The 16913-nt window shown below is 47.7% G+C and overlaps 1 protein-coding gene across 1 annotated transcript in view; it reads right to left on the reverse strand.

Annotated features, from left to right (window-relative positions):
• Positions 1-175: 175 nt before the first annotated feature.
• Positions 176-16913, reverse strand: part of LOC128723837 (uncharacterized) — a 54506-nt gene continuing 37768 nt past the window's right edge. The window contains exons 10-18 of the mRNA XM_053817602.1: positions 16144-16350; positions 14826-14935; positions 14213-14391; positions 12668-13171; positions 11939-12114; positions 9347-11871; positions 8662-9267; positions 8211-8472; positions 176-8115 (exon numbers count right to left, since the gene is read on the reverse strand). Coding sequence (XP_053673577.1) covers positions 2823-8115; positions 8211-8472; positions 8662-9267; positions 9347-11871; positions 11939-12114; positions 12668-13171; positions 14213-14391; positions 14826-14935; positions 16144-16350 — 9862 coding nt within the window. The 3' untranslated portion in view covers positions 176-2822. The remainder of the gene's footprint in view (positions 8116-8210; positions 8473-8661; positions 9268-9346; positions 11872-11938; positions 12115-12667; positions 13172-14212; positions 14392-14825; positions 14936-16143; positions 16351-16913) is intronic.

Here is a 16913-nt window from a genome sequence, read left to right on the forward strand (position 1 = left end):
TTGGTTTGAAAATATGCAATAAATCGATGTTTACTAACAAAAGCAAATATAAGCGCTTTTTTATTCATTATATTACTTACACATGGTTCATTCTTTCGCAAAATGTCATCAATTTTCCTTCAAACAAGTGCTTTTCGTACGCATAAAAGAAAACGCAGTAATTTCACATTTTCCATCAGATTTATTATCACTTTCCTTCAAATCAAACATTCACCACATTCCATTCTTGTCTCGCGCGCTTTTTCTCTCTATCTCTTCATCTCTTTCTTCTCTAAACTTCTCGCGTTCTGTCCCGCCGCTGCTAAAGGACATTTGGCGCACGCATCATTCCTTCTCTCATCGAGGCTGGGCGGCAGGAGGAAAAACTATCGCCACCCAAGGGAGTTGTACATCGTTCGCGGGGAAAGGTTTGTTATCATTTCTCTGCTTGTGTGTGTGTGTGTGTGTGTGTTACATTTTAATAAGAGAGTAGAGATTAGTACTTTTATTTCCCTCCGTTCACTCTAGTTTTTTTTTGTTTTGTGTTCTTTTGTCTCGAGCCTACTATGATTTATTCCCAGTCGCGCCGTACTACACGCAGTTCATCGTTTCCCCCTGCCCGTGCCTCTCGCATTCCTATACTTTCGTCTTATCCTTTCTCTAGCATTTCGCCGCCTACTAACGCTTCCTTCGCCGTACAGGATTTTCGTTCGTTTTGTTTATTTTGTTGGTTTAAGTCTTAATAAAAACGTCGTAATGGGAGGGGAGGTTGTGTTTATGTGAGTGTTTGTGTGTCACTTTATCCCACATTTGCTTGATCTACTAATTTGCATGATTTCTCTCGGTCCCACACACCGGTCCCAACTCATCAAGGGAAGGGGAGGATTTACAGAGTGGCTCAGGTATGCATGTATGTACACAAGAAGATGGCAACAATCGACTCCTCCCACATACACACACACGCGCTACACACAACACACGCCATGTGCAATGGTCACCAAGGATAACGCCATCGTAGCATCGCCTACTAAACACGCATGGGGCCATCAACAGCAGCAGCAACAGCAACATGAGGCGGAAAATCGTACGATCAACATGATTCTCCGTGTGTGAGCTTGTGAGGGTTGTGTGAACGGTCATTGGCCTCCCGCTCCCCTTCCCTTCTGCTTCCTAAACCTTGTTTTGTTCCGCTTCTGAAACGCTTGCCAAAACTAACCGTGCCCCGCACCCACGCGCGGCTAGCTTAACTAATTCAATTAATGAGTCTAAAAACAGAATAATGTCAAAAATAAATAATTATAATTATTATTTAAATTGTTTTTTTTTTTTCTTCCTTTTTTGCTTGCCCTCTCTCGCTTTTGCTGTGTACCAATAGAAGAGGAACGGAAAGGGAGACTCACTTCCCCCGGTTCACCTAGTATTTCCCTCATTACGCTTCCAATGGATTGGATTCGTATAAGTGCTTGCTTTTTTTTGTCTTCAATCTCCACCGTTAGAGCTGGCGGACATTTATGTCAATTTTCACACGTACCACCACCACCCGACAGATGGTGGGACGGACACGCACATCCAAGAAACACTTTCTTCCTGCTTCTTATCATCCCTTTCTTCCCACCTAACGTCCCCAGCACTGTGCACAAAAATACATTTTCATTCGTCCCTATAATCCTTTCTTTTATCTCTCGATCGCCCTTGTTACCTCCATTACAACCTAGACTTTATTTTTGCGGTACTCTACGGCTAGTAAGATTAGCTTACTGATTACATATATGTATATATATATATATATATACGTAGTATAGCTCCATCGGTTGATTCAATTGTATTTATGGATAGTGTTATCTTTAATATGTTTTTGTTTTCTATTTTACATTGTCGTATTTTTTGTTTTCAATGCTTTTGATTTGTGACGCATTACCGTAATTATTACGCATCAAGCTGTTTGTGTTTTATGTGAAACGCAGGTGAGACCGCGACGGTTTGCTGCGTAATGTAAAACGTGTGTCCTTTTTCCTCCGTCTAGGAACTGACACAATATTAGTCAGTTTCAAATCTTCTGCAACGATTGCATGCGTCTTGCTAACTATTCCTTTTTATCAGGTTATCGCCTCGCGAATGCGACACCATACTGGAACGTGCGCTTGAGAGTCGATATTTCTACCTATCCCTTTTACGTCGGTAGTTTTGTAACAGACCGTGTATGCTTAGGTCGAACCCGGTTCGAGTCCGCTTACGATCCTTCGCCAATGACACGGGGAACGGTTTCCCACAAGAGAGGCATTCACACACCGACCTCTTAAACCCTCCCCAAGCCGTCATTAGCCGGAGCGTAAAACCATGCCAAGGGTCTTTTCTACAACACGGAATTGGCGTCACCTTCCGCTTCAAGCTACCCTCCGATTCCCACAAAAACAGGACGGTGCATGAAGCGTGAATCTGAATGATGGATCCTCAATCACACGAAACAGTATCCTGCGTCGAAACACGGTGATGTGTGTGTGTGTGTGTGTGCTGTGCGTCATTGCGGTGGTGTGCTAAAAGTTTAACTCCAGCACACACGTCTCGTCCACGCGCACTGTTGTCCTGATCTTTCCCCTCTTTCGCTCGAATTACGCTCGTTTGTTCCTGCCTTTAAACGTAATATCAGTTATGTGTCACTTTAATCTTCTCTCAATCATTAGTTCCTACACACTTCTCGTTTCTGCAACTACCGCCTTCTTGGCCACCGTTGGACTTCTGTTATCCTCCTGTAGCCGACGTCGGCTCTACGTACTCCCTCTCTCTACAATCTCCTTCCTACTTACACTACACTACATTTATAAGCGTCATTTATTCATTTTTAGTCAAATCGGTTGTTCGTCCTTGTCCGAATCGTGCTGGTCCTTCACACTGCCACTGCCGGACAGGTTCAGCGAGCCGGTGCTACTATCGGAGAAGGTTCCTCCGCCAGCAGCGGCCGCAGCGGCTGCTGCCGCTGCCGCCTTTGCTTCCGCCGCCATCCGAGCAGCGGCGGCTGCGGCCTGTCGACCGGCACTGGATCGCAATTCACGCTTCCGTTCCGGCACTCCAAGCGATTCCATGTCCTCTCCGCTGCGGGGTCGTTTACTGCGTGTCGTTCGCCGGCCACCCGCTCCACCGGGTGGTGTAGCAGAAGCCGACGAGGATAACGAGGCAGCCACTAGCGCAACCGGTGCGCTCGATTCACAGCCACTGGAACCCGCTGCTTCGGTGCTGGAGCGGGTTGATTTCCGTGCTGACGCCATCGCGGTTTCAGGTGTGGATTTCTCCGATTCAGAGCGGTTCGCTTCGTCCTCTGGTCCCGATGTCGTCCCACCATCCAGCGACTGGTGGTGATGCTGCTGTTGATGGTGCCGGCGCGACGTTCTGCGTCGATCATCGTCGTGGTGGTGGTGTAGCATCGATCCGCCGGAACCACTAGCAGTCTCGTGGTCGGATTCCACCGCTCCTTTGTCAACGCCAGCAGGTCCACCCATCAGCATGTCGTGGTCATCGTACGAACCCGCTTCGGATCGAGCCTGCTGCAGGTGGTGATGGTGAAGATGATGCGAATCCGACAGACCATCTGTGTCGCTTTCATCGCGTGTTCGCTTGGACGATGTGTCCTCTCGGCTCAAATCCAACATCTCGCGTTGTTCTGAATGCCCGTGGGCTGCTGCAGACGCAGCGTCAATAGATTCCGTTTCCTCCGGTTCGTTGCAGTTCTCACGGCGCCGCTTAGACAACGCGTGACGCTCCATCAGCAACAGTTCGCGGTTCGCTTCATCGTCCTTCAGTTGTGACGCCGCCGCCGACTCGGACGATGGATCATCTCCGGCCACAGAGCCATGATCTTGCTGTTGCTTGAGCATCTGTTTCTGTTCGACAGCGGCTGCTGCCGCAGCCGACGCTAGAATGCGCTGCTGCTCGATCAACCGTTGTGCTTCCTGTGCTTCGTGCACCTTCTTCAGGTGTTCCTGCTGGAGCAGCTTTTGCTTTTGTTTCAACAGCATGATCTGCTTCTGTGGGTCGACTTCATCGTCCAGCACACCACCGCTCGACTTCGACAGCTTTGACGGCGCTATCAGATCCTCCAGGTCCATGTCGTGACCACCACTGCCTCCCGCCCGTCCGGTATCACCTTCTCCCGGTGGTGCTCCAGCTCCAGCCGCCGACGGTGTAGCACTCGAAGACGAACCCGATGGTGTCGTTCTGCCACCCGCGGACAGATTCTGGGGACCGGTTGCCAACGCCGACAACGACAACGTGGTACCGAGTAGGCTGCTACTGGTTGCGGATGACGACGCTGATTGTCCACCTGTCGAACTGCCAGCACCCGGAGGAGTAGCTAGAGACACGGACAAACCGGCCGCAGCCGCCCGACTGAGATCCGCCGCAATGCTGCTGTCGATCGACGAACGCAGGCTACGTTCCGCCGTTCGCTCCAGCCTTTCGGCGGCCATTGCTGCTGCAGCGGCCGCTACCGCGCGTTCGTCGCGCTCCCGTCGTTCCAGCCGTTCCAGCCGGTCTCGTTCGTGACGATCGTGACGTTCACTACGCTCTCGTTCCCGTTCCCGCTCGCGATGATGATGATCTCGTTCGCGTTCACGTTGTTCCATCATGCCACCGCCCGACGAGGACGACGATGAGCTGGACAAGGCCGGGCTCTTGGAGCTGAGGTTGAGTGACGCTCCCGACGATCCGCCTCCCGCATTCGGGAGCGGTGAAGGTGCCAACGAGATGGTCGTTTGCGAGGGTAGCGAAGCAGCAATGCTTGCCGCGGCCACCGGCGTCAATGTGACTTTGTCCAGTCCCAGCAACGCAGCGGCAGCGGAAGACGAATCCGAAACAGCAGTAGAAGTCGATGCACCACCGGTGGAGCGACTCATCCGGGAGGAGGATTTCATCTCGTCCTGCATACTTCCTCCCACACCCATTAGCAGTGCTTTCGCATCCAGCTTCGACAGATGATGCTGCAATTGGGCTGCCTCATGCCGGGCCCGTTTCGATTCTGAGGACGATTGCGTTGACGAGGAGGACGACGACGAGGTCGGAATGAGTGAGATTGCCGGTCCCACGCCGAGACTGCGGGCTAGCATCTCGATGGGGTTCTTGCCAAGCTGCTCGAACGCATCCTTCAAGTCCTGATGCTCGCGAGCTTTCTTCGCCGAAGAAGGCGACGACGAACGACCGCTGCCTCCTGCACCCGATGATCCTCCGCCCGCACCCGATGATGCGGAGAGCGCATGGGCGGCCATTCCTGCGAACAGCGCCTGGCTGAACTCGGGCGGTATCGGCAGGGGCATGTCCTTCGACGACATGGCCGCCATCGCGGCTGCAGCTGCTGCTGCCGCCTGGGCGGAGGCCGAGTTGCTGCTGCTGCCCTTCGAGGACGATGACGAGTGCGACGACGAAGGAAGCTTGCCCGTGGCGGTAAACGCGGCCTGCATCGCGGCCAGATCTGCCGGGAAGCCACCGGCCGTAAGCGTTTCCAGTATCTTACGCCGTTCGCGTTCCAGCTTTTCCAGTGCCTGCTTGTTGGCTTGCTGAGCTGCAGCACTTTCGCGTGCCCGTTGTTTCTCCGAAGCACTCGAACCACCGCGGCCACTTCCACTGCCACTACTGCCGCTACCGGAAACACCTTGTCCTGCGGCTGCGGCAGCTGCAGCAGCTACAGCGGCTGCTGATATGTCCAATCCAGCGGAACGTGTCAGCGACTCGAGCAGGTGAGTATCATGTGGCAGAAGCAACTGCTGCAATTGAGCCGCTTCACGGGCTTGTTGATGAGCCGCTGCGACGGCTGCGGCCTGCTGCTGCTGTTGCTGCTGGCTCAGACTTGACGATCCACGGCCTTTTCCACCACCCGGCGAGGACGCCGACTGCGAGGAGCCTCCACCCGAGCTCATTCCTCCACCGCGAGAGTTCTGTTTTCCAGACTGTGACTGGCGAGAGGTTGTCGTCGAGGATGACGTTCCCGTTGATGTTCCACTCACTCCCGGCAGCCCGTACGGGTTAAGCCCGCCCAGTCCAAGCGGTGTGTATAGAAGACTCGGATTCGGGAAGAAGAACGGGAACTGGCTGTTGGCTGCGGCGGCAGCAGCAGCAGCAGCGGCTGCTGCCTGTTGCTGCTGATTTTTCGACGACGAGCTACTTCCTTGCTGCCCCGAGCCGGATGATGATGACGTTCCGGCACCGTCATTAACGGCGGACGACTGAGCGGCGGCTGATTTCCCGCGAGATTTTCCACCACTTCCCTTTGTGGGAGTGCCACCTGCGGCTGCGGCCGCAGCTGCTGCCGCACCGAGTGCCGCCGTTGGATCGAGACCGGCGGCGGCCATCATGGCCGCTAGGCTCTGAGCATCCATTCCGCCACCTGCCGCACCGGACAGCCCACCCAGTCCGGCTAGATTCGAGAAGAGATTCATGTTGTTCAAATTGCCGAGCCCACCTAGTCCGGCCATTCCCGGCATGCCACCGAATGGCATCAGCAGCGGGTTTGTCTTGGGATCGAAGCTGCCCAGCCCCGGTATGCTGGATAGCAAATTGGCGTTCAGTCCAGCAAGCCCCGGGAATTGCATACTTGCGGCAGCAGCTGCTGCTGCGGCTGCGACCGCATTATTGCCGCTTTGCGAATGCTTCTTCGAAGACGAGGACGATGCGGATCCAGACGATTGCTGTCCAGCACTGGCCGTGGTTCCGTACTGACTGGCGGAGGCCGCATTCTGTGCCCGCATCTGCTTCGACGAGGAACCTCCCTCCGAGCCCTTGGAAGATGACGACATAGCTGCCGGTCCGCCCGGGAGCGTTATCGATTCGGCCCACTTTGGATCGATTTCGTAGGCCGGATTGTCTGCCAACCATTGTGTGAGCCGTTTTAGTTGTGGCGCTTTGTTACCCGTCAGTCGCTTTCCGTTGATTTTGTTTATCACGGCGACGTACTCGTCACCGGTTAGATTCTTCCAGTTGAACGCCATAGGATTACTGTCGGCTTGCTGCTGCTGTTGCTGTTGGTGATGGTGTTGCTGCTGCTGCTGCTGTTGTTGCTGCTGTTGCTGCTGCTGCTGCTGAAGATTGCTGTTTGCAGAGCCACGCGTGGATCGCGAACCACTACCACCTTGAGGTGAGTTTTGTGCCGACGAGTTACCGCCTCCGCGAGATCGTGATCGAGGCGACAGATAATCCATGCCCATCGCTTGCTCCGTTAGGGCGGCCGTCTGCTCTGCGAGCCACTTGTTCACCTTGGCGTCGTGTGCACTACCGTACTGGTTGAGCTTCGAGCTTAGTTCGGCGGCTTGCTTCATTTCCGCGAACATCGCCTCGTATGCTTTGCGTTGCGGTGAATTGGCTGGCAGGGATTGAATAAGCTTTTGCTGCTGCTTCAGGAATGTCTGCTGCTCCACGTGGGCCGTCTGGGCAAACAGCGCATTTAGGCTGTCCTTCGTCGACATCGCACTACCCATGCCAGACATACCCTGTAGGGCTGCTTGCATGCTTGCAGCAGCTGCTGCCGCACTGTTGCCACTAGCAGATGAAGATCCACCGACACCCGTCGATCCTTGGCCGCTACCCTTCGGATTGCCTGGCACACTCGTCACGGTTATGGTGAACGGTTTCTGTGGTGGTTGCTGGCTTACCGAAGATGGGGCACTCGCAGGAGTAACCGACACCGACGGTGGTATTTGCGGTTTCTTCATCGAGCTACCGGAGAAGCTTCCACCGGGCGGTGTCGGATCACCGAAGATGGTTTTGTGCTCTTTCGCGGCGGATAATCCGAGCACAATTTCGTCCAGCTTCCGGCGCTTCTTCTCTTTTCCGAGCGGTGGTTCCTCAATCGGTACGCTGACGTTGTTCTTTTTCATCAGCTTCGAAAGCATATCGTTCAGCTTGCCCTTCCCGGCAGCAGCTGCCGCGGCCACGGCTGCGGACGGCGACTGCTGGTGCTGGTGACTCAACATCATGTTCGAGGGTCCGCTGGCGCTCGTTATGCTGATACCGCTGGGCAGCTGATTGCTGGAGGATTTTTTGTTCTTTCCGATTGAGAAATCTTGCACCTCGCTAAGATCCATAGCGCCACCGCTTGCTCCCATACTGCTGCTGCTTTTAATCATGTCAGCGATGTTCATTTTCGGCAAACTATAACTGCAGAAATAGTTGAGAGAAAAAACAAGAAGAACAAAATGTCAGAAGAAATGTCGAAAGAACATTTATCGATGATTCAGGCGGAAGTTTCTTACCTCGAAGATAAATCGATCGGTGTTAGTGTACTGGAGGTTCCAGGAATCAGCGTTGGTTTGGGATACGTCATCTGATTCCGCGGACCATGCTGATGTGCTGGTGGGGGCTGCAATACGTTAGAATTAGCACCACCACCTCGGGAAGTGTTTCTGTTGCTTGCCACCTCCTGCACATCATCGTCATTCCACTGCAGGCCACTTCCAGCACCGCTGTTCGAAGCTGAGGCGTGCGAGGACTGCGTTTTAGAATTTCCAGTAGGAACTACAACGAAAAGAACAATAACGAATTTAATAATGAATTTAAGTTTAATAAGAAGGATATGAAACTCATTATAAACAACAACAAGCATTCATTATAAAAGCCTTTCCAACATACTTTTCATGTTTATTATGACGCAAGTGTTAAAGGAAATAATAAAAATTATTAAATGAAAGTAAAATCAGTCATTACCTGGACTCTGGGTATTATTCAGCAGCGCATGCAATTTGGCTCGCTCGGTTTCAACATCGATAGCAATATGTCGTTTGCGTTTCTTACTTGCTGGCGGTACCGCCACACCAACACCGGCAGCCGCAGCTGCGGCGGCCGCCGCATGAACAGCTGCAGCGGTTGCCGCCGTCATGCTCTGGTGATTCATCGACACCGCAGACGATGATGCCCCAATAGCACCACCGGAAGATACGTTGCCACCGACCCCCAGACCAATACTGCTACCGCTGCCACCAACGCCTGCAACCTGTTGTTGTATAGCCGCAGCCTGGCTGCTGATTTGCTTTGCGTTCTGGTGATCGGTGGTGATCGTAATTACGTCCGGTGTACTGGACGCCGACCGACGCACTTCGTCGTTCACCGGAATGATACGCTTGATCGTCTCGTACAGTGGGATATCTAGGTCGATGCCCAGGCAACCCGTGTACGCGGAGTACGATTTGCCGACAGGCCACTCGCTATGCTCGACGCAGTAGATGATGTGGCCGACGCGACGTTCGAGCGCAAAATCTCGGAACCATTTCACGATCATCGAAGTGTCGATCATGCTTGCGAATTTACTCATATCTGAGAAAGAAGTTATAATAAGCAAAATATTAATGTCATGTCAATTTGAAAGGAAGGTTTGTGACGAAATGAAACATACTTTTCAAATCCTCCTTCGTAAGACTGCTATCCAACTGCTTCAACTTCATAAGCGGTTGGAACACCTCCAGGTCCGGAAAACGTGCCTTCAACGCAGCGGTCTGCTGTGAACAGCGTTCTTCGTCGGTAAGATTCACAACCGTTTTCACCTCAGCTGGTTTCTTTTCCTCGACAATAATAACGTCCGGTGATGGTGAACGAGCAGGTCGTTCTTTCTCCATCGTTTCCTTGACAGTGCCTTCAGGAACTGTCGCAGCAGAACCATCAGTATTATTGCTCGTAGCCTTTTCAGATGCAGCTGTTTCCCCAGCATCCGTCTGCACATTTTCTGCCTCTTTCTTGTCACAACTTTCCACGACTTTATCGGTATCCATTGGAATTTCAAGATCTTTAGGTTTCTCGGCTTCTGAAACTACCGATTCTGTAGTTTTTTCCGCGGTCGTAACACCATCAACAATTGTGCTGCTCTTGGAGGGTGTCGACGTAGATTCACTCTTAGAAGTAGAATGATCCGCTTCGGCGGGAGCCGCTTCTGACTCCTTCAACGGCTCATCTTCCATTTTTTCTAACTGACCAGATGGCTCTTCGTTTGGCTGTTCTTTTGTAACGTCCTTAGCATCACTTTCTTCCGTCGAAATAGTGTTCTTATCTTCAGCGGTCGTCGTTTCAGCAGATTTGTCCTGTGCTTCTTTATCTTCTTTTACCTCTGTTGCGAGATTATCAACCAAATCCTTTTTCGGCGATTCTGGGGCATCAATTTCAAATTTCTTTTCATCGTCAGTTTTGTTCAAATTATCCGATGTTTCATCCAACGTTTCAATATTTTTTTCCAAGGATGAATTTTCAGTATTTTCAGCCTTTTCTTCATCCTTTTCCTCAGCCTTTTCTACAGTCTTTTCAACCGCCATTTCAACGGATTTTTCAGCACAATCGTCGGTTTCCAGGGCGCTATTTTCCTTCTGATTTATATCATCAGCATTGGCTTCTTTCTTTTCCGACTCATCTTCAGCAACTGACTCGGTTGTGTCCATCTTTTCCGTCACATTATCCTTTTCTTCAGCAGCATTGGTGCTCTCAGTAGCCCCTTTCATGTTATCATTCTCTTCTTTTGGCTTTTCTGTTACTGCTTCGGGCTGTTTCTGTTCGACTTCTTTTGGAGATGTTTCGGATTTTTCCGATTCTTCAGCGATATTCGTGTCAACTTCCATTTTTGAATCATCAGCATTAACATTCGGTTGCACTTTTTCGTTACCATTTTCCACCGTTACCGGCGTATCTTCCCCACTTTCACTCGATGATTTCTTGTTCTGCGTCTCTTCTGATCGTTTCATAGTTTCTTCTTCTTCTTGCTTTTCTCCAATGGTGGCATTAACTTCCTGCTCTTTGATGCTATCAGGAGCTTTTTCTGTAACGATATTCACAACCGTGGGATCAACATCCGGCTCCACGGTCTTTACCTTTTCGTCGGACTCTTTCATGGTGGTATCATTCGTTAGATATGCCTCGACCTCAGTGTAATCGACGGCCGACGACTCTTTTTCGATATTTTCTTTATCGTTGGTAGAGCTTTCTTCTCGCGCAGAATCAGACTTCTCAACACATTCTTTATCGACGACTTCAGCCGACTTTTCAGAAGAATTGGGTACTTCTTCCTCCTGTTTGCCGTCACGAGACTCAGCTGCAACACAATCTCGCGGGGGCGATTTTTTCGGACTTCCTGGTCCCTCCGTGTTGTCTTTAACTGGACTCGATGTTGATGAATCCTTATTTTCCAAAGGCACCGCAGCGACCACTGTTTCCACCGTGTCGTCGCATTCCGTTTTCGTAGGAGATGCTTCATCTACCTTTGAAACAACAGCCGAAGCTTCCTTTGGGAGGACATCACTCGTGCTGGTATTAAGTGCACTATCAGTCTCCTGTTTCACTGGCAAATCGGAGGTACCTGATGTTACAGCAACACCAGGTGGAACTGCCGTCTCTGCTGAAGCCGTAGATTCACTGATCTTTTCAGGTGATGGATCATTCTTCTTCGAAGCTGCAAGTGCCGCTTCTGTTTTTGCTGCCGCCTCAGCCTGCATCTTCAGCAGTTGTTGGTTCTGCAATTGTATCTGCATTTCTAGCTGCTGAAGATACTTCTTGGCCGATTCGTAAAACGGAAACTCGGGGTCTGCGAGTATTAATTGCTCCGAACGGTAGATACCGTACTTCAACACCGCTCGCAGCAGCTCGCGGTCATGTCGCCCCGGTATCCACCAGTCCGGCGTATCGAGGTTGTTTTCGCACAGACGTATATTTTCCTCTAGCTTTGGGTGCTTCACGATTTGACGTGCCTTTGAGAGCAGCTCCAGCCGATCCAGAATCAGCTTAGCGTGGTCTTCCGTGACGTCATCTACCAATCCTTCTAGGCCTTTCTCATCGTCGCCCAACTTAACACCAGCTTGCCGTTTACACATGGCAATGAACACCTTGTAGAAATCGCTCAAATTCTCATCCGTCTTCTTATCCAATTTGGCAAACACTTTGAACCTGTGCGGGAGAAAATATCATATTTGTCAGATAGCTAGCTCGAGTACGTTCATGAAAAAGCACTTACCGGCTCCAGTCTGGTGTAGGGACGGTTGAGTTGGGTTGCAAATCGATACCGTAACCCGTCAGGACACGAATGAATTCGTTTTCCTCGCGGCGAGTCCACCGTTTCGGTATTTGCTCTAATCGAACACGCTCGCGCTCGCGCATTACTTGTTCGTTCTTCTCGCGACGTTCCATTTTCTATAAAATATAAAAAAAATCAAATCACATGGACATGCCTTCTACCAGCTTTTTCAGATAAAATTAAAAGAATTGCTTTTCTAAAATTTGTGTAAACTATACTCGCTTAAATGGCTCAAACCTACACGTCTACTCAAATCACAAAAAACTACGATTTCTAGTGACACATTCAGATAATAATCTGGCTTGTGATCAAGTTACGACCGAGATAACGTACAATTTCAAACCATACAACCCACAACCGATTTAACACAAATACCATAGAACTATTACAACTGAACAAAATTTTCGCCTGCAAGTTAACTTTTTCTTGGAACCTTAGAAGTAAGATTTGTTTCCTCATCGGATCATCTTTAACGTTAAGAGATTTTTTGTCAACCTGTGGAATGCTATACTTTTGTTACCCTAACAAAACAAAAACGAATCTCCAACCAAAGAAGCACCTCATAGTGTATCATGTTTATGTTAATTCATCGCTCAGAAGCGGTGGAATAAAACGCGAATTGAAAGCAATTGAAAAGTAAACGTTTTGTTAATGCACACAGATACTAACCAGATACATTGCTAGTTTCTGGAGGTCAATGTTTGCCAGCTGGCTTGGATCTGCCGGGTTTAGACCAAGCCCGAGGCTAAGCATCAAGCTGAAGTCAGCTGCCGTTGGCATACCAGCCGTGGGAGCTTGCAGACCACCAGCACTACCGGTACCGCCGCCGACAGATTGCAGTTGTTGTTGTTGTTGCATTCCTTTGCCCTGCGATCCTACGGAGGAACCGAGTGAAAGGCCACCGCCAGCTGCACCCGTTCCTCCTGCGGTACCCAACGCTCCGCCGGCGTTGGGATGATTTAATCCCACCACAATTGGAGAACTACCGCTGGCACCGAGGAGTTGGGCGGTAACCTGCTGCTGTTGCTGTTGCAAGGACAATTGTCCTTGTTGGCCAGGTTGCTGTGGAGGGGTCACAATCATCGGACCCGGTGTTGTTGATGGTGTTGACGGCGATGAACACGATTGCCCGGAGAGAGTGGGCGTGCCGGCGGGTGGAACAATCGTCTGTAGCTGCATGCAATCGATGGAGAGCGTGGTTGAACAATTTTATCAATTATTGCAACGTTATTCAAGTACCGTTGTCACAATTAATGATGAACGCGGTGAGACCAAACACACGCGCCAAATAGATGTTTCCAATTTGTGAATTATCCGAAGAGAAAGAATATGCACATATAAAGCGACACGATACAAAATTTAATTTTTGGACTTATTCGAATATTTATAAATGCAACAATATATGTGAAAATGACAGATATGAGATATATTAGGAAATGCATGAATGTTATAAAAAAAATAAATGAACAATACGAGAAAAAACAGGATATATGATGCATGATGAGAATGATCGATGAACCAAAATTATGTGTGCATTTTTTAACATCAATGTCAAGCAAAAATATGAACATCATAGTAAAAAAAAATTATCTATGACATTTTCAAGAGTGTTAAAAATACCATGATAGAAATTATAATATAATTGTTACAACAATGTACGCAAGAAAAGATGGAGGATATCTCACTTGATGTTGATCAAATTCAACAGAAAAAAGTTTTGCAGAGACAATTGTGACGATATTTTGAAGTTGTTTACAACAAAAATACAACTAAACAATGTTCGATGATTAGCTAATGCTTCAGTAAAATAATTTCTAAAAAAAATTAACAAATTCCACTTCTATATGCTACTGTACTGTACTGCATGTGTGCTTTACCAGCGGTGTGCATTGTAACATAAATTTAAACATCCAAAAATATAGCATAATAGAACGGTGACGACAAATAAGTGGTGCAGAACGTATTCAATTTGCGTACAACAAAATACAAACGTGTTCAAAATGAATTATACACAAAGATGCTAAGGACAAATAGCTAATTCGAACACACGGAGAAAACTTACAAAAAATGAACATAACGTGGGTAGGATAGAAATCGGTCTTCATGCATATTGGCTCGATGGATGACTACGGACAGGGTGACGTGATAAAGCAACTTTGTTTTGCGATTTTGCATGCATTTTTTTTTATAAAAATTGTATTCGATTTGACATACCTTCGCCTTTTGCTGTTGCTTTAGCTCCTCCTTCTTGTAGTTGCGCTGATAAGACGTGATGACGCGCCGCAACCGTGTGTTGAGATCCTGCATCGTTGGCCAGGTCAGTTCGGGGTTCAGATCCGACGAGACTGGTGTCGGTGCTGCGCTTGCCGTACCAACTGTGGATTCTTCATCATCTAAATTAGTATTTATTACAACGAAAGGGGGCCATTGTTAGGAAAAAATCAAATCTACCATCTAGTCTAGTTTTTGCAGTCTACATAAATGTGGATAATGTGAATGATAGGATAACATGGTCGTGGAGGTGATTGTGCAAATGAAATGGTGGGTGTATGTACACACATGGAAATAGTGCACAAAAGAACTAAAGAGTCAGAATAACTTCAACATCTCCTGCGGTCTCGATAGATATTTTAAACTAATCATACTAAAGTGTTTGTTGAGAAGTAGTGGTGCTGTAAAATTCAAAATTAATCTATACTGCGACTAATGACTAATAACAATGTTATCATTAAACTAAACAACACTATTAACAAACGCCTAGTTCGAAAAACTTGAAATGAAGGAATGAAATGGGGAATAATGATGCGGAATCGTCGACCAAACTTACCATCCTTGGACTCAACTCCAACGGAGGCTGAACGAGCCGCTTCCGAAGGACCGCCTTCTTCTGGATCTTCTTCATTGTCACCTTGTTTCGAATTCGCGTCGTCGTCAGTCCTGCGAAAAATGGTAAAATAGTAAAACATTGATTAATCACGCTCATCAAGGATTAAGCTCGCTTAAAGTTCGTTAGATATGCCCCTTTCCAAGCTGGACGCTCTGCAAGAGTAAGGTAAACAGAAATTAAAGAGAAAAAACGCAAAAACAAATATGACGATGAATCTTTCTGATATAAGTGAGCGCGGATTATCTAGTCGAATATTATTAATGATGAAGGTGCTGTGCTGGCTGTGAAGAGTACATTTTGAAAGACTTCCCAAAACAGATTTATATTTTAACATTTAGTGATTATTAGAAGGATGCACCATAATAACACACCGCTTTCGGTTTGCTAAGTAGCCAAAATGTAGAAGCACACATAATGGATTTCGGTTACCATCGGACATTATGGACACGCAGTTAGCGAACTTTAATGGAAGCATGGGATAAAGGCGTTTACGATTCAGAGCAGTCACGGCGCTCAAAGTACCATCTAACATTTCCCTTATAGATTCATGATGAAGCTCTAATCTCTTGTAGTTGGTTGATTATGGAAGAAATAATGGATTTGATAAATAGTACATTTCTTAGGATCAGACTAAAGGACGAGTATGCATATTATTTATTTACAAATCTATCAAAACTAAAGAATTTTCATCGCAATTGAGACAAGAAAAACGTTGCGATTCGCAAATAAGAAACCTGAGAATAATCAATACACAGTTGTTGGCATATGCAGAAAAGAGGGAAAAAGGGTGACATAATTAGATAACATTCAAGGAACAAACATATGCATATAAATATATATAAAGAGCGAGTGAGAGAGAGAGAGAGAGAGAGAATATGTATCTTACATTCAGAGTTTACACAAAGCTAAAATTTTTCAAATATTCCTTCGGCAAATCGAACCATAAATGCATATGAAAGATGGAAAGGTGTACGCTTTAAATTAAATCAAATAAACTAACTGTTTACATCTAGAGAGACGAAGAGCGACGAAGTACGTAAGACGCGAAAATTGAGATTGAAGATTTCAATTATTAGATAAAATCGCACACTTGAAAGTTTTTGAAATGATTTCATACTAGTACGACACAACACAGTCACACAACGTTTGTGGTAGAAAAGAATGGAACGCATCAAGAAACTAACAAATAAAAAGTAAAAACCATAGAAAGAGAGCATAAACATTAGAAAGAGATTAGGGAAAAGTAACGAGCACTTACTCTTTGACAATCGTTGCCTCTTCGACGGTGCCATCACCGGGCCCGCAGTGGCTCTGGAAGCAGAGCATCGGATCCGCCCGCATCCCACGGTAGTTTTCGCAGCCATGCTTGTACGTTCCCACCAACAAACTTCGATCGCAACAATTTGGATTCCACCATGAGCAAGGCAGCTGATCGGGCGTAGGCGGGGGCCGAATTGGGAGATCGCTACATAACGTGTGTATAAGGACGATTGTAGGGCAGCATACGAACCACGCGCACACATGCACACGCGTGCGCACACACAAACGTGGTGGCACGCGAGTGGCCCAATGTAACGTAAGAAGAAACGTAAATAATTTGCTCTTATTTGTTTTAAGGATGGGAAGGTGGAAAGCAACACAAGGGCGATACACGTTGCAAAATGCTTCCATCAGGTGGAAAGAGGAAAAAGAAAGGAGGTTCAGTTCGGTTTCCGGGATTGCTCGGCGGAAAGTTTTAATTTCTTTTTTGTTACAAAATTCTAACTAAGGAACGAGGTAAATGTAACAACATAAAAGTGATCTATCACTGAGAGTTGCAATTTATCGTTGTTTATCAAAAGACATATCGCCACGAAAGCAAAATAAACGAGTATTTCACTACTCCAAAAACAAAATTTAAATGACAAATTAAGAAAAAAAAAAGTGCAAAAAATATATTTATTGTAATCGCGTTTCATTCAAAGTTCTTGAAATTTGTAGCAATTTTTTATTTGTTTTGTAGCCTTTTCTTTTTCACGCCACGAAATG

The sequence above is a fragment of the Anopheles nili genome, chromosome 3 (genome assembly GCF_943737925.1).
Source record: "Anopheles nili chromosome 3, idAnoNiliSN_F5_01, whole genome shotgun sequence".
NCBI classification, from domain to species: Eukaryota; Metazoa; Arthropoda; class Insecta; order Diptera; family Culicidae; genus Anopheles; species Anopheles nili.